At 37.9% G+C, this 20,903-nt stretch overlaps 1 protein-coding gene and 1 long non-coding RNA gene across 2 annotated transcripts; both read left to right on the top strand.

The window, feature by feature from the left end:
* Positions 1 to 498: 498 nt before the first annotated feature.
* On the top strand, positions 499 to 11,760 carry GLDH (L-galactono-1,4-lactone dehydrogenase). The gene is made up of 6 exons (XM_077385542.1): positions 499 to 1,266; positions 4,373 to 4,623; positions 4,827 to 5,012; positions 6,855 to 7,275; positions 10,413 to 10,553; positions 11,432 to 11,760. Exons 1-6 carry the CDS (start codon positions 634 to 636, stop codon positions 11,588 to 11,590), a joined length of 1,791 nt encoding a protein of 596 aa, XP_077241657.1. The 5' UTR covers positions 499 to 633; the 3' UTR covers positions 11,591 to 11,760.
* Positions 11,761 to 14,346: 2,586 nt separating this feature from the next.
* LOC143881078 (uncharacterized) lies at positions 14,347 to 17,083 on the top strand. Its single transcript, XR_013251849.1, has 3 exons — positions 14,347 to 14,496; positions 15,060 to 15,144; positions 16,776 to 17,083. It is a non-coding gene; the product is annotated as an uncharacterized LOC143881078 (long non-coding RNA).
* The last annotated feature ends 3,820 nt before the right edge of the window (positions 17,084 to 20,903 follow it).

Here is a 20,903-nt window from a genome sequence, read left to right as displayed (position 1 = left end):
AGCCCTATTTGAATTGCAAGAAGTTTTTTGGAAAAAAAAAAAATTCTTTTCGAAATTTCACGTTTTCACTGTTTGATTACAAATGAAAAAAAAAAAAAACCACTTGAATCACCGCTAATGGGACCCTAAATTTCTAACGGCATCTCTAAAATTCAGAAATTCTACAACGAAAGGGCGTGGACACATGTACTCATCATCCCATCCTTAGATATTTGATCCAACAGCAGCTCGTGGCCCCTTTGTGTCTTTGTACACCCTTTCTCCTTTCTAATTTCTCCTCTAAAATTTATCATTTCTCTCTAATTTCTCCTCTAAAATTTATCATTTCTCTCTAAATCTTGGAAATAAAAAATTTTACTGGGAAAAAAAATTTCCTCGGGAATAAAAAATTGGATTTGGCCTTATAGTGTGGCAATGATTAGAGAAGCTCTTAGCCATTTCCAACTGCCTTAATCAGAGGTCACACCACACACAACCACAACCACACCAAGACATAGTAAACAGCTCATATTTCCACTCTCAGGCCTCAGCAGAGCAAATAAAAAATGGGGTTTCAACACACCTCTTAAGTTTTTACACACTCCTACTCACCGACCAAGTCAAAAGGTCTCAAACACAGGAAAAACGTCGAACATGTTTCGCGCACTAAATCCAACCAAATCCGCCCGAAAATTCATCTGCTCAACCTTCCTCACCACTCCTCAAAATCCTAACCCTAACCCTAGCATTCTCATCCGAACCCTATGCTCATCTCCTCCTCCTTCCTCCACATCTGATGCAGAAATTCGCAAGTACTTAGGCTACTTCGCACTCTTCCTCGGCTGTGGTGCAGCCACATACTACTCATTCCCTCTTCCCGAAGACGCAAAACACAAAAAAGCCCAACTCTTTCGCTATGCCCCTTTACCTGAAGATCTCCACACAGTTTCTAACTGGAGTGGGACTCACGAGGTTCAAACTAGGGTTTTTCTCCAGCCAGAGAACCTTCAAGAGCTGGAGAAGATTGTTGAAGATGCTAATCAGAAGCGCCAGAAGATCCGGCCCGTTGGATCTGGGCTCTCGCCGAATGGGATTGGGTTGCAGAGATCTGGAATGGTGAATCTCGCGCTTATGGATAGGATTCTTGAGGTTGATAAAGAGAAGAAGAGGGTTAGGGTTCAGGCTGGGGTTAGGGTTTCTCAACTTGTGGATGGGATTAAGGAGCATGGACTCACTTTGCAGAATTTTGCATCCATTAGAGAGCAGCAGATCGGCGGCATTGTCCAGGTTTTGTTCTCTCTCTCTCTCTCTCCGATTTTGAATTTTCTTTTGTTTTATGGCACAACGAGAGAATAATTATGAGTAAAATCAGAACCTTGCCGCATCAAAAGAGTGCTTAAGTGCTTGTCTATAATGTATACTAAGCATGTTTTTTTTCCGATGTCATTCATTTTTTTTCCAAAGAAGCTACATTTCACTCTGTTTTTTTATGAATTTATTTGCAGAACTGTTGGTTATCCTGTGGACATCGATTGCTAAAATGCAGTACGCTTGGCGGACTTTCCATTACCTTGTCATTGCTAATTTTACTCATCCATTTTCTACAAGAATGTTTGCATTGATGTTACTTGGGGATCCATTTTCCCTCATTTTTTAATTTTTTTGTTCTTATTTTGTTTACTTATTTTGGGTATTGTTAGGTGGAGTTGGGCTTTTATATATGTACTATTTTTGAGAAATGACTATTGAAGCACCAAGGTTTTTTTTGGCATCGGACCCTATATGTTAATCCAGTTTATTCTATGATTTAGCCCACACTTTGAATTTATTGCCGACACACGTGTCCTGCCGTGTCCAACATGACACATGTCCACCCGTGTCGACACTCCTTTGGACACTTTTAAATGTACTACTATAAGTGCTACTCTTAATTTAGTTGTGTGGACACGTTTTTGTGCTGTGTCAAGTATGACATTCTGTTTTATTATTGCATATTGTGTTTACCTCTTTTATTATTAACTCTTCTTTTATTATAAACTCTTTTTTAGCTCTTCTTTAGCTAATATTTGCTGTTGTATCATATACATACTTTCTATTTTAGCTGTGTCCCCGTTTCTAAATTTTGGGGGTTTGCCGTGTCCGACACTCCGTGTCTATGTCGACACACGACACCCGTGTCCGTGTCCGTGTCCACAAATCTTAGAGTTTATTGGATATTTTATTAGGCATGTGTTGTAGTTAGTTGATTTATGAACAGTCCCAATGTTTAGAAACTTAATTGAGTGCCCAAAAACAATGCTAAGTCAACTTGACTTGATCAAGAGATAATGTGGGGTTTAGGGATAACTTGTTTGCATTTTTTGAAACTCGAGAAAATCCTATTTCTCAATTTTTAAACGGGGCTGATAAATTCTCACCCATTTAGAATAAATTCGACCCCTTTTACCGTCTGTGGCTTCCCAACCAATATAGCTCTCTCTCTCTCTCTCTCTCTCTCTCTCTCTCTCTCTCTCTCTCTCTCTCTCTCTCCATGAACCTTTGGTGGAGCCTAACAAGTGAATTGTTTAGATCGTTCAAACGTTACAGCTTTGCTAGAATCTGAAATCCCTATGGGACCCGAAAAGGCTCACTTTACCTGCCTACCTCATCCCTAGAATCTCATCAATCATATATGCAAATTTCCACAGATGAGGATGACTCCCATCCATCACCTGATAACATTGAAGGAATCTCCCTCAACAATAAAGTTGCCCAGGTCTGTGCTCTTCATAAGCCCGATGCCCTGTAAGACCATCCTTTCTGATTCATTGGAATCTCAGGCCTGAGAATGCTCATATGGTCAGACCTCTCTTATCCATAAGAATTTCACCTAGACCAGCAAACCCTGGATCACCCAAACTAGACCCATCAAAGTTAAACTTCAAAAGCCCAGACCCAGGGGGTCCCAGCAAGGGGCAGGGATCTCTATCTGCTCCCTACTAGAGCAGATCTCTCTCCTGCTACGCCAAGGGTCATTGCTAGAGATAAAGTGAAAACAACAGAGGATCTTCACCCTTGTGATGCTTAGAGATCTCACCTTAGTATAGATGAAGAGCGACCTTTTAACCAAGCTTCTAAAGACCCGAGCATTCCTTTCCCTACTTAGCACCCATATAGTGGCCAATATCACTACTATTCCACATGATCCTCCATTTTTCTGCCAAAGGACAAAAAAACCAGCACACTAGAAGCTCAGTAAGCTAGAAAGGGAAGACCCAGCCTATGTGGTGCTCTTTGCATTGACCTAATATCAAAAGACATTGGATTTTTTTTTTCAATCCTGAGCTTTTAACTTTTAAATTCTAGTACTTGAAGATGGTTGAAAATTGATAGGAAAAGATATTATATTAATATTGGATTTTTAGTCCTGTACTTTTGAATTCTAATACTAATAATTGATAAATTGTTTTTATTTTTAATAATTGCATCATATGTTTTGAATAATCAATTCCTTTGTAATGCTAGTAACTTCAAACTCCGAGATGTAGAACTATGCTTACTGGACGAAACACAGAGCTGGAGGACAAATTAAAGCTGTTAATGGAGTCAACTAAAAATCACATAGGAGTTCTTTTACTCACACCACTTCTGTCTCCCAAAAGGAACAACTCCTATAGTTAGAAGTACAGGCATGAGAAAAGGCCTAGGTAGCCCTTTGGGAAAAATAAATTCCTATGATAGGTTTTACGAAACATCCCTTCAAGAATACATATCTTCTCACAGGCATGAGAAAAGGCGTCGGTAACCCTTTGGGAAAATTAAAGTCCTATGAGAGATTTCACTAAACATCCTTTCAAGAATGCATAGCTTCTCATATTATGTGATGTCTTCATCGAAAATTTCAACCTACAATTGGTAAATAACTTAATTTTCCATGAATCGTATTAGTCAGTTTAAAGTTATCGATTTTAACACTAAAAGCTATTTGATAGTCATAGATGCCTTTAAGCACATGGTCTTTAAAAATTAATTCATTAGGAATACAGGACAATATAGTTCAAGAATTAGTTCATTAGGAATACAAGACACACCTTGACAAGCATGTATACATACAAAAGATGTGTCTGCAATTGTTACGGTCAAATGATATACCTGCCTTTTATAGTCATTATCTTCAGTTTGTTACTTGTGAAAGAAAGCCACTCTTTTTAATATACTACATATATTGGTCTTAATTCTACTATTTCTTTAATATTTGTTATTGCAATTTAGTCAATGCTATGTTTTTGTGTTCTCGGTATATAAAGTGATGTCACATTTGGAAAGATTAAATTTTGAGTCAACACATGCCTCTTTCTTTAATGGTTCAGATTATCTTAACGTTTAGCTTGCTTTTGCATTCATGGTTCTTCAGGTTGGTGCACATGGTACTGGTGCAAGTCTGCCTCCCATTGATGAGCAGATTATCAGCATGAAACTGGTTACCCCCGCCAAAGGAACAATAGAGATTTCAAGAGAGAAAGATCCCAAACTGTTTTATCTAGCTCGTTGTGGCCTTGGGGGCCTTGGAGTGGTTGCTGAAGTCACCGTTCAGTGTGTTGACAGACATGAGCTTGTGGAACACACATTTGTTTCTAATATCAAAGAGATCAGGAAAAACCATAAGTAACCGTTCTCCCTTAAATATTTTGACCGGGAAAAGTTACAACTCACTTTTTCTTTCTTTTAAGTGTATCAGTTAATAGGGTTTATAGAGATTGATGCACATGGTTTGGCAGTAACTGATTTTGGTTACCTGTTAAAGTGGCATGGTCCAAAATTTTCTTTTGTCACTGAAGTTTTACATTCCCATCTAATTTTGTTTGCAGGAAATGGCTAGCTGAAAATAGGCATGTGAAATATTTATGGATTCCATATACTGACACAATAGTGGTGGTGACGTGCAATCCTCTTACAAAAAGGAAAGGTCTACCAAAGTTCAAACCCAAATATTCGAAGGATGAAGCACTGCAGCAAGTTCGCGACCTTTACCGTGATTCACTTACGAAATATCGGTAAAATTTCTACTAAATGAGTTAACTAATCATGCTCTGTATCTGATATTTGTCTGCCACATGATGAGTCATCCAAATCAAGCTGATTCATCACCTGATGTGGCATGACTCATTCAATCTAATGTTCCCGATGCCCATGAAATGCATTTGATACAAACAAATTCATGTATGGTGTGTGCAAAGTGTTTGGAAAATTCATCTTGCGATGGAGGCTATCGATGACGAAGATTTATCCATCTCATTGCAGCTTTTCGACTGGGGTTGATGGCCACATATTACCAACACACACTATTTGTGATGATTGATACCGTGGGCATTGTTTTAGATGCTGGCTGAAACAAACACAAAACAACCGGGCATGCTTTCATTTCCATCCCCACTGAAATTAAATTTTTTGGTCGACTTGTATAGATTTCGATAATGATTCAGTCATGTGAACCGAAGGCTACCACTTTAGTATGTAAATTATAGAACTTCGGCCGACATTTTGAAATTTTGACCAAAGGTAGAGGAGCTTCGGTTTTCACATAATTTCTTTGTAAATGCTTCTTTTATATGTTTTCCTTTCTTATTTCTTCAATTATGATGCAAATCCATCAACTAATTATTGATTTGATGAATTTTCAAGTGCACGAATTTTCATTTTTCATGAAATTTTGGTTTTAATTTTTTTTTTTTTAAAGTATACTTTTTGAGTGAAAACTAATCATAACTTCTAATTTTATATGTGAGTTCTTGCCCGATCTATTGATTGACGGAGTCGGAGTTTTTTCTTTTATTTTAAAAATTAATTATTTTACTTATTTTTGTTAAAATTGTTTTAAATTAGGAAAAACTATATATTTAAAAAAAAAACTTATCATATGTGTATGCTAGCTTCTATTTTTTACATGAGTTATTCTTGCCCGATCTATCGATTAGCATAGTTGGAATTTGTTATTTCAAAAATTAAGTAATTCTTTTGTTAGAAATTCCTTCAAATTTCTATCATTATATTGTATTCCATTACATTGTACTTTCTTTACGAGATTAATGAATGAAGTAGCTTTTTTCCTATATGTTTTGTTAATTTGATGGATATGCATGTGTCATTCAAAAAATTTCAGTTTAGAATAGACTTTACTGTTCTGGACATGCACGGCAACGTTTCTTGAAGTTTCATCTTAAATTTCCATAATTTGTATGCATTTTTATAAGCGTACGTGATTTTACTGGATTTCTACCAAAATCTATGACCGAAACTGACATGTTGCCATTTCTGTGACACTGACTTGCATACTGAAACTGACTTGCACATGAGAAGCTTCGGCTAGGCCCACCCACACCGTGTCTGCTTGATCCAAATCAATATTTGAGTGCCCTTGAGTTGTAGATGGCATATATTGAACATCACCATGTTTGAACATTTGCTCATTGACCCCATAACTTTCTTTTGGAAGATTGAGACTGTAGAACTGCAACGGATTGTTGGGATCATTAGATAAGTGCCATTGGTGATCATGTCATTGCAACGGCAGGCTATCAAATATACTATTTGGGCATGCAAATGGGTGGACAGATTACACTCAGGCAATACTTTTAGTGCTTCAACACTTTCATCCTTTTCCTCATAGAAATCTTTAGTTTGATTGTATCATACAAATGCAATCTTTTCATCCTTATTATACCTATGAGCTTTATGGCCCACAATTTATGCTGACTGTCTAGTCCAATGCCAATCTGCCTTGGGGAAACAAAACATTTTATTAATTTCCTATCTTTAAACTAAGCATCTCTTAGTTTAAACCAATGCCAATCTGCCTTGAGTTTTTTTTCTGTAGATTAACTACCAGTTGTTTACAGAATTGGAGAACCAAGTGCTAAAACTACAGAAAATGACGAGCCAGACATAAATGATATTTCGTTTACAGAGTTGAGAGATAAACTTCTTGCGCTTGATCCTCTCAACAAAGATCATGTCATGAAAATCAATCAAGCGGAGGCAGAATACTGGAGGAAGTCAGAAGGATACAGAGTAGGTTGGAGTGATGAAATTTTGGGCTTTGATTGTGGTGGACAGCAGTGGGTTTCAGAGACCTGTTTCCCTGTGGGGACCCTTACGAAGCCAAGCATGAAGGACCTTGACTACTTAGAAGAGTTGAAGCGGCTCATACAGAGTGAAGGAATACCGGCACCTGCTCCTATAGAGCAGAGGTGGACTGCTCGCAGCCGGAGCCTCATGAGTCCAGCTTCAAGCTCAGTAGAAGATGATATATTTTCATGGGTAAGTTCATCGCCACTTGGGTATTTGCTTGGTGTGGGTCATATTACTGCTTGGTCAATTAAGTTGCTCATTCACTTCTTCATATTTACAATTCAAGTGGAAATTTGTTCATATCACATGTATTGTGTCATTTCCAAAGGCTTCAATGCTCTTTTTATTTATTTATAATAAAACCAAGGCTTTAATGCTTCTAATTAACTTTTTTTTAAAACCAAGGCTTTAATGCGTCTACTTAACTGACCATAAGTAAATCTTCTGTAAAGGTTTGATGCCGGTGACTTTCATGCCATTCGTATTACAGTTTCTTTCGTTAAAAAAATAAAATAAAATTGTTCACATACCAGCTGAAAAGGCTTTAGCCAATGACATTCCCTTAGAACGTTTTTCTCCATATTTTTAATTACTTTTTCTTGTTCTTGGAGAGCCTTTATGAGAGAAACAAGGTTCTAGTCTTGATTCCTGTGTCACTCTGTGTTTGAGTGAGAGAGAGAGAGAGAGAGGAGGGGGGGGGGGGGGGGTGCATTTTTGCTGATGTCTGATGCTAGGATAGTTCCTGTATAAAAAAACAGACTACCAGTCGGGTTCAAGTCTTCATGTAGATGTCCCAGATTTGTGCTTAATTGATTTTTATTCATTATGTTGAATTTTGATGAACTTTACATAGGGAACTCGTAGGTTATACCAATATGAAAGAATTTTGGCCTGTAGTTTTTAAACTCCTATGTCATCGTGGACTCCCTGAGTCGACTCCCTTTTACCTTAGCCACGTTCTACGTTTTTTTGCCGCATTCTGCGTTTTGTTCTACTGAACTCAACTCAACTCAACTAAGCTTTTTCCCAAATTAGTTGGGGTCGGCTAATGAATACTCAACTCAACTCAACTAAGCCTTTGTCCCAAACTAGTTGGGGTCGGCTAATGAATCCTTTAGAAAACATCCATGAAGAACGTGAGAGGATCTACCCGGCTCAAATTGACTAAGTCTAATCCTGACACTAGTTGGGTTCATCCACATGGATCATTTTCTTCCATTGTATCCTATCCAAGGTCATGTTCTCTGTTATGTTCCTAGCCCTCAGGTATTTCCTCACTGTTTCTATCCAAGTTGTGTTCGGTCCGCCCATACCTCTTTTTAGTTTTTACTCCATCAAGTTGGCACGAGTCACTTTTTCTCACTGGACCATCCAAAGGTCTGCTTTGGATATGCCGAAACCATCTTATGCAGTGCTCTCTTATCTTCTCCTCAATTGGTGCCACCCCCACCTTTTAACGGATATCTTCATTTTTAATTCGATCTAACGTTGTGTGGCCACACATCCATCTAACCATTCGCATCTCCACTCCACTCCACTCATCTTATGCACATACTGCTTCTTGGTGGCCCAACATTCTAAGCCGTACAACATGGCTGGCCTCACACCTGTCTTATAAAGCTTTCCCTTCAACTTGGTAGGTATTTTACGGTCGCACAGAACTCCTGAAGCATGCTTCCACTTCAACCAACATGCTCTTATTCTGTTGTTAACATCCTCTTCAATCTCTCCTTCCTTATGTAGGATTGTTCTACAAAGCCAATAAAAAATCCTTCTATTCTCCTGAGTTAGGACCGCGTAAACCGAGTACTTGACCACGTTGTGCCGAGTCGACTAGGATTTTCTTCATCCGTGTTTTGAAACATTGATTCTGACTAGACCTCTCAAAAACCTGGTGGATTAACTTTCCATCTTCAGGAATGAACCAAGCTATTTCTAGGGGTGTCAACGGATCCACTTCGGATCGGATCCACCTATGTCTTAGTCACGATCCATTCAACTCCCTTATCGGTCGGATCATATTCGGAGTGTTCTTTGAATCCTACTTCTTGTGTCCCGGTCACGATCCATTTCAAATCGGACCGTCCATCAGAGTGTCCTAGTAGGTTCTACTTACAAAACAACAAAAAATCTCAGCTTTCTTCATTTGAAATGAACTCCGAAACTTCTTCAATTCAGAAAAGAATTAGTCACTATATCTAATAACAATCCATGATTTTGATGAAGAATAGGATTTTATTGTTGAAAAGAACTCCAATGTTTGAGGGTGCGTGACGATAGAACTTTCTAGTAACTAATTCTTGTTGAGAGTGAGTGGCAAGTTTACAGGAAGAAAACCGATTAAGGAAGAGAAAAAGATGTCTGGGAAAGGGGGGAAGTGGAAAATCGTAAGCTAAGCAATATTTACTTCATTTTTATGAAATGCCCCTCCTTCAGGACTTATTATAAGAAATATTTTGAGGGTATTTTAGTAAATTGACTTCGGATTGTGACTATCCATCGGATTTTTTTGCCATGCCTTGATCACGATCTGAAATTTTTCGGATCTTATGAAGAGGATCCAAAATATGTCCATGGATCCTTCCAATGGTCCTAGATCCTGTCTATTAAGGTTCGGATTAGGATTATCCATCGGACTGTTTCAGTCCATTGACACCCCTAGCTATTTCCCATAAAAAATTTCCCTGTTCTTTTTGGGGCTTAAACATATCACACAAAGTTCTTGTATTGCAAAGAATTGATCTTTCTTTTAATGTTGTCTCTGTTTGATTGATCAATGTGTGATATTTTGAAGGACAATGATATCAACACCTTTATTTTGGTAACGAGACTCAATTTATTGATGAGACTTTTCCAATTGGTTGTTGATGTCTTTTTGAGAAATGCACCAGCGAGGTAGAAAGTGTAAATAAAGGGAGGAGTGCCATTATTAAAGCGTAAAAGGGAGTGTGGATGTCATTTCCCTATTTCAAATCCTCATTATATGGGATCAGTATGATATCTGGATTGATTGGTAGAATTCATTACCCACATGAAAATACATCTTGCAAAATCATATTGAATATTTGATGAGACATTTTGTACCTTCCTAATTTCTGATCCTTGTCTATGTAGCACACCTTGTCAAACGATATTAGATTCTCTCTCGAGACATTCCTCAAAACATCCGATCCATGAAGATCCTTCTCCCAACTGGCTTCTGGTTTTGCTCTTTATTTTTTCTCATCTTGGTAATGCAAGATTGTGCACTCAAGGGCACCAAGCCCCTTTTATATGTTTTCTGGTACATTTACCTGATCTTCTTTTTCATTGTATCTATTTACCAGGTCGGTATAATCATGTACCTGCCTACTACCGATGCGCGCCAGAGAAAGGATATAACAGAAGACTTCTTCCATTATAGGCATTTGTCTCAAAGCCACTTGTGGGATGAATACTTTGCTTATGAACATTGGGCTAAGATTGAGGTATGAATCATAGCTCATACGTGTGCAAAATTCTAAAAATTGTTGTATTTTGAACAAAGTCAATGGCCATCTTCTTGTGAAGCGTTCCAGAAATGACTTCTATTTGACTTAAGTAGGATATTTTCTTTCGGGAAATTTCTTGGTCATTCATGCCATCTTGCTTATTTTTGAAACTTTGATAGTAATTTCAAAACCTCTGCCTGGAAAAAGCAAATCACTCTGAGTTGCATGAAGTACCCAAGATGGACCACCTACCTCATTCCCATCAACGGCCTATGTCGGCTTAACTTTTTGATTGGCATTCTTTGATTGGTCTGTTTGGTAGTTTGATAGGCAGGCTTTGATTGGTCTGTTTGGTAGTCATGTCTTTCCACTTGTTATGTTATAAGATTCTGGGAAATGTGGCCCATACTACATAAACCTTGGCGCTCTTTCATTATTTTTCCTTCTGAACATATTGGTTTTATAGTAAAATGACTGCAGAGAAGTTTTGGATCTAAAATGTATTGGATTTCTGGGCATCTGAAAACTCTTAAACTTTGATAATTATTTATTTTGATACATCACAAATGTATTTATAAGCTTTAACTGGTCTGTTTGATAGTCTGTCTTTCCAAGTCTCTTTCTTAGAAATGCGTGCCATTCAAATCTTTGTAATGCTTCCTTTTGAAATTTTGGTTAGTATTCTAGTCAGGTGAGAATTTGGTAGTTGTCGAGGAGCGATGTTTTGGATATGAAATGTATTTGATTGCACGGAGTCTGGGCATCTCTTTCCTTGAGGGGAGGGATGAAACCTTCATCATTGACGTAACAGTATTTACTTTTGGATACAAATGGAGAGTTCATCTAATTTCCCTTGATGTCCTTTACTTCTGTAGGTTCCAAGGGACAAGGGAGAGCTTGCTGCCCTCCAAGCAAGACTGAGGAAGCGTTTTCCAGTAGATGCATATAATGAAGCGCGAAAAGAACTGGATCCCAACAAGATCCTTTCTAATCGCATGATAGAGAAGTTGTTCCCATTGTCAGAAACCAGTTAAACCATCAAGTATGCATTGGATTTGAGTAACTTTATGTCTTACTGAAATTTTTATTTTTTCCGTCAATTGCAGCCGCCTCTAAATTGCTCATCTCTGTCAATAAGATTTAGACGAAGTTTATGAAACGATATTCTGGTAAATTGGTAAGTAATTTCATTTTTTTTATTAAATGTCATGGTTCAAGTCTCAAGGGTATTTCTTTAGGGTTGAGCCTGTATTGTATCTCAACCTTGAGGTCACAGCAAAAACAAAAAAAAAAGATTTAGACGTGATTACCCATAAGGGAAATAAATTAAAAGAGAAAACGATTTAGAGGTTATTGAAAAGCTTATGTGGGTTTTGGCCTGCTGAACAATAGAACTTGAATGTGAGTTGCAGAAAACAGGTGAGAAATTATATGGAGCCCGCTCAGGCACGTACACTAGCAGGGCATCTGCCCTTCATATTTGATCCAACAGCAGCCCCTTAAAAAGTTTAACAGGCTAGTTTACGAAGAGTGGATGCCCCCCGCCCTCCCCCAATACAGGACACAGTATAAAATTTCAAAAACAGGTTTGTTTCGGCGCGTTTGAGGAGTGTTTCAATTCGTTTTGGTTTCTCTATCTCTCTCTTACAGTGCAACTTGGGCCGGGTGCTGCCCGAACTTGTCAATGGCTAGGATCTACCCATGCCCATCCTACAATCCGATTTTGGATCTAATCCTACTTTGGATTTGGACCGTCCATCAACTGCTTCTCAATATCAGATCTGATCCCAATTAGGATCTGAAGGTGGAATTTCTAGATATAAATGTACAAGCCATCGGGGCAAAACATGTTTCCGTCGTGATATATTTTAAGAAAATTATCAATTAAGAGATTAATTTCATCCCAATAGTGATGGACCTCATTCCAACGTCGCTAAAGAGGAAGTAACAGTGATGGCTCATAGTCCCGTTCCCATGCCCTGTTCGTTTGAGATTATGACAACCGATTATTGAGCTCAAAATTACATTAATTCTGAGTCCAACAATCGGTTTGAGGGCTCACAATCCGTTGCCACAATCTCAAACGAACAGGGTCTAAATATTTTACTAAGAACGATTAAATCACATATTTCTTTTTCTATGGTGACAGATTATATGTAACCGTAGCCACAAACGTTAATCGATGAGGGTGAAATTTATGTCGTTGCTACTTTGTTTCGAATGGTGACGGAAAAAGTAACCGTTGCTAAAAGTGGGGAATAATAGTGATGAAAAAATTGGAAAATGTTATCAGCACTACTGTATTTTGATGAGGGCACTCCTCACTTTATTAAAAGTACGGTATGGTCCGCACCATAGGATGATCCAAACCGTCCATTAGATGGGCCACGGCCTAAATAGATTGTGCCTCAAAAATCATTTCGATAGGTTGATCCTAACCCTCTATAGATCGGAGGGTTAAGGTCAACCTATGTCCTATGGAAATAATTTTTTGGGCACAACCTATTTAGGCTGTGGCCCATCTAATGAACCGTTTGGATCATCTTATGGTGCGGGCCATACCATACTTTTAATAAAGTGAGGAGTGCCCTCATCAAAATACAGTAGTGCTGATAACATTTCCCAAAAAATTATGTTCCTACTGGTTCTTTTCGTTGTAGTGTCTGAGTTACTGGTTTCGGGTTCTGCATGTATAATAACAAATAACTAGAGAGAAAGAACCTGAAATAAAATAAACATATACTTTAGAAAAAGCTCTACAGAGAGTGTAGAGATGCTTTGGAATCATTAAAATGTAGCAACCACACTTTATTTTATTTTTTTTAAATTTGTTGCACATGGTAAGTTTTTGGTCTTTTTTGTACACCTAATGTCTTTTCTGTTTGAAATACAGTCTAGATCACACCCGATCTATTTTCAACCATTACTATAAGATCCTACGATCTGGATCACATCATATCGAGTATGATCGTTGAAACACATGTAGACGCAATCCTGTGGGCCAGATTATCAATCTCATCCGATCACACCAACCTAGTCACAAATCATGATCAGACCAAAATCTCATCCGAAACAATTTAAGGCACCTCGCGATGTGCAAAATGCAGCCCATTGCTCATTTCCCACATGTGTGCAAGGGCGGTAAGTATTGCTCCACGAGTTGAGAAAGGCACAGGGGAGACATACTTATTAACCTCAACTATACTTATTTTCCAATGTAAGACTAAACTTTTACTTTTTTCCACAAGCACTTACACACCTCTTTCAAAACACCCATTTTCATATTGATGGTATTGTTCTTGCTAGATCTATTGGACATTTCTGCCATAGTTTGTGTCCCTAATACACATTCGTAGTTTGATAAAGACCTTAGTGATCTTCATTGGTGATTTTTCATACCTCATATTTCTCTCACTCGGATGGAATGTTCCATCAGTTTATGTACAATTATCTTCAATCAATCTTCTAATCAATCAATGCTTTTGCAACATCTATCTCGAACCATATACGTGTGTACACCAAATCAACCATGTCAAAAGGAACCAAAAGTAAAGAAGAACACCGAATCAAGAAAGCATATATAATATGTATATGGCATGTAGACACTATGTTTTATTAGTCAAAAAAAAAGAAAAAGGGTACTGGAAAAGAGGGATTAAAGTAAAGGAAGGTATCTAATCTCTTCTTGACAGCTTCAAAAGAGAGGGAAGAGAATTTTCCGTGCCGACCATCCTACATGCAAGTGGGCCAGAAACTCCCATTCCTATTACGTAGACATAGATGCCCCATTTAAGAGTTTATAAATACACCCTGAACTAACCCGATCCTCAATCCACTAGAGCTAGCAGAACATTATTTTCTTTTTGCAACCCCCGTACCTCTTTCAAAATGCCCAAGTCCGAGAACCAAGGCACGGAGCGTAAGGACCAGCCTCCTCCTGGTCTCTCTCTCTCTCTCTCTCTCTCTCTCTCTCTCTCTCTCTCTCTATTTTGTTATTTAATGAAAGATGGTATATTTAGGTTGTAATAATAATATGTGAAAAGACATTTCCACCCTCTTTTTCATTTTCCACCCCTATATGTGTTTTTTAGGCTCCGTTTCTTTTCGACGTAAAAATAGACGTAAAATTTGAAAATAACTGGATTTGCACCCTATTTCTTTGATTTTGCTGAAACAAAAGGGAGTGAAAATGCTCGAACGAGAACGCGGCGAAGGTAAAAGAGAAGTCGATTCAGGGCGAGTTGATGATTACGCTTGGGAGTACGTTTTGAAATTGTTCTCCAAACTTTTAGATACCTCTTTCTTTCTCAAACACATATATCTTATTTAATGCAAAGATGGTATGTTTAGTTTCAAATAAATAATTATTATGGTATTATTACCAAGGGTAGCGACTGTTACTTCTTCTTAGTTGCGTGTGCTCTTGTGGGATTCCAAAGAAGAAATTCATATCTTAAATTTCTTAGGCATAATTTGTGGGTTAATTTTGCTAAATTGTTTTAGGATATCCAACGGAAACTCCCCCTGCAAAGAACCCGTCCTGCCCTCGTTCCACCAAGAAAGGAGAAAGAGGCTTCATCGAAGGATGGTACGTACTCCTGTCACCTGTCTTCTTCGTTATTTACATAATCTTTCTCATAAGTACTTTTTGATATTTCATACTGGATATGTTATTCTCACAGCCTTATTCAACAGTGGCACCTCACCCTTTAGAGTTTTCTAATTAGCTTTTAGGATTTGCTAGGGACTTTCGTAGAAAGGCATTTCACGGCTGGCTGTTGAAGGAGAGGAACCACCTCAGATGAACTAAATGAATAAGACAAAATCTGCAAAAAAGTGAGCATGTGTGGTTGCTTTCTCATGCAACCGTGTGAAATGCCTTCCCTTCCTGCGAAAGTCCCTAGCAAATCCCTTAGGCCACGTTTGGATACCCACTAGATTTAGATTTGGATTTCTCATATTTGCAGTTGAGAATTTGGAACTGGATCGGATCCTTTGATTTCCAAATCAGCTACAACAACAGTTAAAAAAAAATCTGATTTTCAAATCTTTTCTGCGAGATATTATTTAAAAATCCATATTTGTGGCAATTACCTTCACCCTAGCCGCTCCTCGACCTTGCTGCAGCAACCGCAAGACGTCCCTCCCTCTCTTGTACAACATGAGCACGGGGATGATTGATGTATTCTGTATCCAAAACTCAAATCCAAATAGAAAAACATTTGGGATCCAAACGTGGTCTTATTGAAACAAGGGAGTGGGGTATTATTTTCCTTCATAAGCTCTAGGACCCAACATGTTGAATAAATCGGGAAGGGATATTTACACCCCTTTTGATCACCAGGGACACCAGCGCCAGTGTACGTGGCAATCAAACCCACTGAATTCTTCTGACGTCAATTAGCTCCCCTTTTAGTCATTGATACACTGGCGCTGGGTGCCCTAGTAATCAAAAGGGGCGAAAATATCACTTACCAAAAATTCTTAAATTTTTTCAAAATTAAAACTACAATTTTTTTGAATAAAACACAAATTTAACTAATAATTCATTACTTTCTCATTTTTTTTGGTAGGCAAGCTGGGATCGAACCTCGACCTCAAGGTTGAAGGCCAAAGGCTTTACCACTGAGCTAGAGGCTCAATCCCTTTCTCATATACTATTTGTAAATCTCATGATAAATTCAAAAATATTTAAAAGTCCATTGTAGTGAAACTAAACACATCCTAATCTAACAAAAGACATTATCTTAACAATCTTTATATGATTTTTTTTTATCTGTTATTTCCAAATTTCAGGAAATATGATTTCAACAATATCATATTCAAAAAATAATTATATGTAGTATTTGTAACCTTTTTCTATGAAATTGCCTTTTAAGGATGATGTGATGCTCCAATTTCAATGAGAGAAATGTGGGATTCTGAGTTACACAGTTCTGATTCAGAAATAATTCATCAAGGCAAATGTTAAAAAAAATGCCATATGTTTGGGAAGAGTTCAGGGAAAATTTGGGAAAAAAAATGAATGAATTTTCAAAATAACAAGAATTGTCACTTCTGAAAATATTTCGTACGTTTACTTCTCCTTGTTGAAAAATTTCTAAAGTTTCATTAGCCAACCCCAACTAGTTTGGGACAAAGGCTTAGTTGAGTTGAGTTGAGTTGAGTTGAGTTTACTTCTCCTTGTTGCGAGTAACTTTGTTAGATTTCACCATGCAGTCTCTTTGCTTTGTGCTGCTGTTGGCTATGCGAAAGTTGCTTTTAACCATGACGCGATGGTGCTCAGAGACATGAAGAAATGGTGCAAAAAATGCGAATCTCACCCAAGCTTGGAATCATTAAGGAATTGTGTTCTAGTCTTATTTGTATGGTCTTATTTCTAGTATAAGCTATTTGATAAAGAGGTGATTGGAGGTTCTCTATCTTTTCATTTGCCTTTATTCGTATGCTGTGTTTTGGTGGGATCCCTTTGATTGTTAGTATGAGAGAGGTTCTCTATCTTATTTGATTTGCTTTTTGATGCAAAACACATGGCGTTAATCAAATCTTTTATTTTTTATTTTTTATTTTCGTCATTTTATTTATAATATTTTTTTGGGGCGTCAAAACTTGTCTATTTAGCTTGATTTTGGTGTTTTTAGGAAGGTTACCTGATTACCTATCTAAAGATACCAAGATTACGCAATTTGGACTTGATTTGGCTAAGATATAGGCATTTTAGTATAGGTAGATTACGGGATTACTATTTTAGGAAAGTTTTAGTCATGTTTCTTCTTTTTATTTATGTTGCTTTAGTTAGAAGATTGAGAATAATAGTTAGGCAAGAATTTAGGGTTGCTATTCTTAGGTTTTGACTTTTTATATAATGTAATGGCATGAGGAAAGAAGAGGAGATTGAATAAATTATTTTTGGGATATCACTTGTAAAGAGAGCCCACGCGATTATGTTAGTCGCTTCTTGTGTCGATCTCCATCTTGGTGTTGCCTCTCATGCTCCCTGCGTCACTTTTACTATATAATACCTAATTTAAAGGTGTCTATACCAGCACCATAAAAGATAAAGAGAGCTGATAGATTCGCCCCCTTTTTACCTTTTCACAGTTGTGAGCTGATAAACTTGCCACCTTGACACCTCCTAGACAAGGAATCTTAACATAAAAGATCACCTATGTTATTTAGAAAACATAACATAAAACATGACTTATAGTAATTAAGAATTAACATAAAACATAACCTATATTCTAAGTTTCAAACCCCATGAAAATTTAAAGTGGGCCCACCTTTGTCACTTTGTGTCATGACATCACCTTATGTCATATGTGTCAACAGGGTCCCAATCATTAATGCTATTGGAAAGCCTATTGATAACAAACCCATAATCGATAATAATACTCTGTCTAAAGTGATAATGACATCCTGACATGATAATGACACCCAAGAGAAAAAAAAAATAGGACCCTGAGAGAGATTGTCCTCTATCGAGAAATTAAATGATTAAGGGCTTGTATGAACATGTACCCATCATACCATCCTTGATAGTTGATCCAACAGCAGCTCACTTTTTGAGGAGTGCTGTTAGATCAGTGGTACCTCTGTCGTACCACCTTTGAGTGTTTATAAGGCCTTTCATCATATAATTTCTCGCCCTCTATCATTCTCCTCTCTTGAAGAAACTCGAACCCATAGAGCATAGTAGTTAGTAAACACTTGTGGGAGCTCAGCTGCATGATGGCTCCCCTTGCCATCGAATCATGTACTTCCATTGCACAAGAAGTTTCTTGACAGTTGCTTCTTCTAGTTAATGTGATGAAATCATGACTTGCACCTTCAACATATTCCTTGTGCTTTGGCAGTCTTGGTCCTAGGTAGAGAGTTTCCTTGCTGCCTTCTTATGTCAGTTATTGTGGATCGTTCTTTGTATTCTAAAAGTTTCCTCTTCAATCTCCCAACATTCTAGCATTTTAAAACATCTAAATGGTAGCTCCTCACTTTGCAAGGCTTTTGGTGTGTATAGTTTAATCAGTTGAGTCCTCATATCTTTCCAATGAATATGAGGGGTGCCCCAATAGTTCTCGTTGATCCAGCCTCATCCATCACTCCAGCAAATCTCATTCTCTGGTCATCGGTCATGTTGTACAAATCAAAATATTCTTCTATTGCATCTAACCACTCAAGATATTCTTGCTCATCATTACGTCCATGAAACTCGGACACTCCCATGTTAATACCTCCTATGATGTACCTCACAAGATCCATAGGCACATATCTTACCTTAAAAATCTCGCTACTTCCATGTAGCCTTTCAATATGCTTTGATCCCAAATGACGTGAAGCAGGACGGCTATGGGAAGACAACTAAATATGTGGCTATGATGCCAAATGACGCAGGACAGTTAATAGAAGACAACTATACATGTAGACGCAGGACGGTCGAGGGGAGATGATTATATACGTAGCTCTGATACATATTGATGCAGGACGGTTAAGTGATAACAATCTTCCCCTAGGTTTATGCTCAAATTTGGTCAAATAGGTTAGGGAAATAAGCAAGGATTAAGGGATGGGTTTAGGTAACTTATGATATGAAATTTAGACTGTTAGGACTGTTTATGACAGGTGGTAAATCTGGACAAATCTGTAACCTGGGTATTAATTCTGGATTAGGTAGGATCCTAAAGACAATTTTTTCAGGCTAAAGATATGATTGCTATAGGGTGTAACAGTGGGACTTTTTTGGAGGTTGGATGCTGAAATCATGTAACGGTCGATGGGAATGAATTGGTGGTGAGTTTAGGATTAGGATTAAGTTGGGCCCAGATGAGGTTATGTTGGGACTGGAAGTAACCAAGGGTCGAACGGTCCAAAGAAGTAGACTGTCAAATGAACAGTTTAATTACAGGGTTGAAAAAGAGTTCTAGGTTAATGTTGGAAGAGTTTTAGGAGAAATTTTAGGTTTGTAAATAAACAGAGTATGGGTTCCTGATGTAGTATTGGATATATAATGATTCAAAGTGGAGATAAAATTGATTTAGAGCCAAGGTTAATGATAAGAGGGGCTGTTGATGATGGTAATAGGCATTACAGTCTGAAAAGGGTGAGGGATTGGGTATGATCGTGGATCTGAAATAAATCATAAGTCAGATCTGGGTCGTCTAAAATTTGTAGAGTTTAGGTTGGGATTTAGGTTGACCTAAGGGTGAAAGGGCAATGTAAAGCTATTGGGTTTTAATGGGAAAATAAGGGATGGGTCTATAAGTAAAGGGAAATGATTTCAGCACTACAATGTTTTGATAAACATGCGCTCACTTGTTTCTCGTGTAGTATTTAAAGGGCTTGAATCAAAACACTGGAGCGCAGAAATCATTTCCCTAAGTAAATAGTGGGTTTACAGGCTGCAGGTTTATGCTCTTCATGGACTGTTGGGTGTTCATGAAGATTCTTGAATAGTTTGTGGATATGGAGATTGAGGGTTACTAGAAGACAGTGGGGACAAGGTGATCTAGTGCCATGAGTAAAGGTTGAGCATTGTAGTGATGGGAATGGTTATGGAAAAACTGGTCTATGGATTTGCAGGTGGAAGAGTAGCAGTTAGTCAAAGGTTGCAGGTCAATGAGAAATAAAGGATAAGAAAAAAGAAAGAGTGTAAAGAGAAAGCAAGAGCTAACCTGGATCAGCTTGAGCAGGAAGTGTCACACCCATAGTTTCAAAACTCCCCCGCTTCATCGTTGACTCCCCCGAGTCGACTCCCTTTTGTTTTGGCCTCGTTCTTGTCGAGTCCACATTCTACCATACAAAGTCAAACAAAACTCCCTTGACTCTCCTAATTTATGACCGCATCAACCAAGTGCTCGACCGCGTCATGCGAGTCAACTAGGATTTACTTCGGCTGCACTTTGACCCGCATTCACATTTTGTAACACTGGTCACACCAAGCTTGAAAAGTTAAATTCAATATTCATTACCAAGTTCTAAGGTCATATAGGCCATTGCAATATATAAGCATAGTAAAGCAAACAAAATTGGTAAGGGCTCCTAATTCTATACTATAGGAGTTCCAATAGGAACACACCACAGGGCAAAGACAACTTCAAACTTCGGAAAATCGACATAAAACATAATCTATATTAATTAGGAAACTTGCTCTGAGAGTAAATGCCTTTTGCTGGAAAACTTGTCCTGATAAGATCCCCACTGTCGATCACCTCTGTCACAAATGAAAGATCATTGCTAATCACTGTGCATTATACCTAGATGAAGCAGAGTTTGTTAACCATTATTTCTTCATTGTAGTTTCCCACGGGAACCTTGGTCCTTTGTTTTTTTTTATCTATTTGGAGTTAGTTGAGT

This window comes from Tasmannia lanceolata, unplaced genomic scaffold (genome assembly GCF_043159265.1).
Source record: "Tasmannia lanceolata isolate RefF3 unplaced genomic scaffold, GAP_Taslan_0.1 ptg000007l, whole genome shotgun sequence".
NCBI classification, from domain to species: domain Eukaryota; kingdom Viridiplantae; phylum Streptophyta; class Magnoliopsida; order Canellales; family Winteraceae; genus Tasmannia; species Tasmannia lanceolata.
Note: the sequence above shows the minus strand (reverse complement) of the source record. Positions and strands in the feature narration are given on the sequence as shown.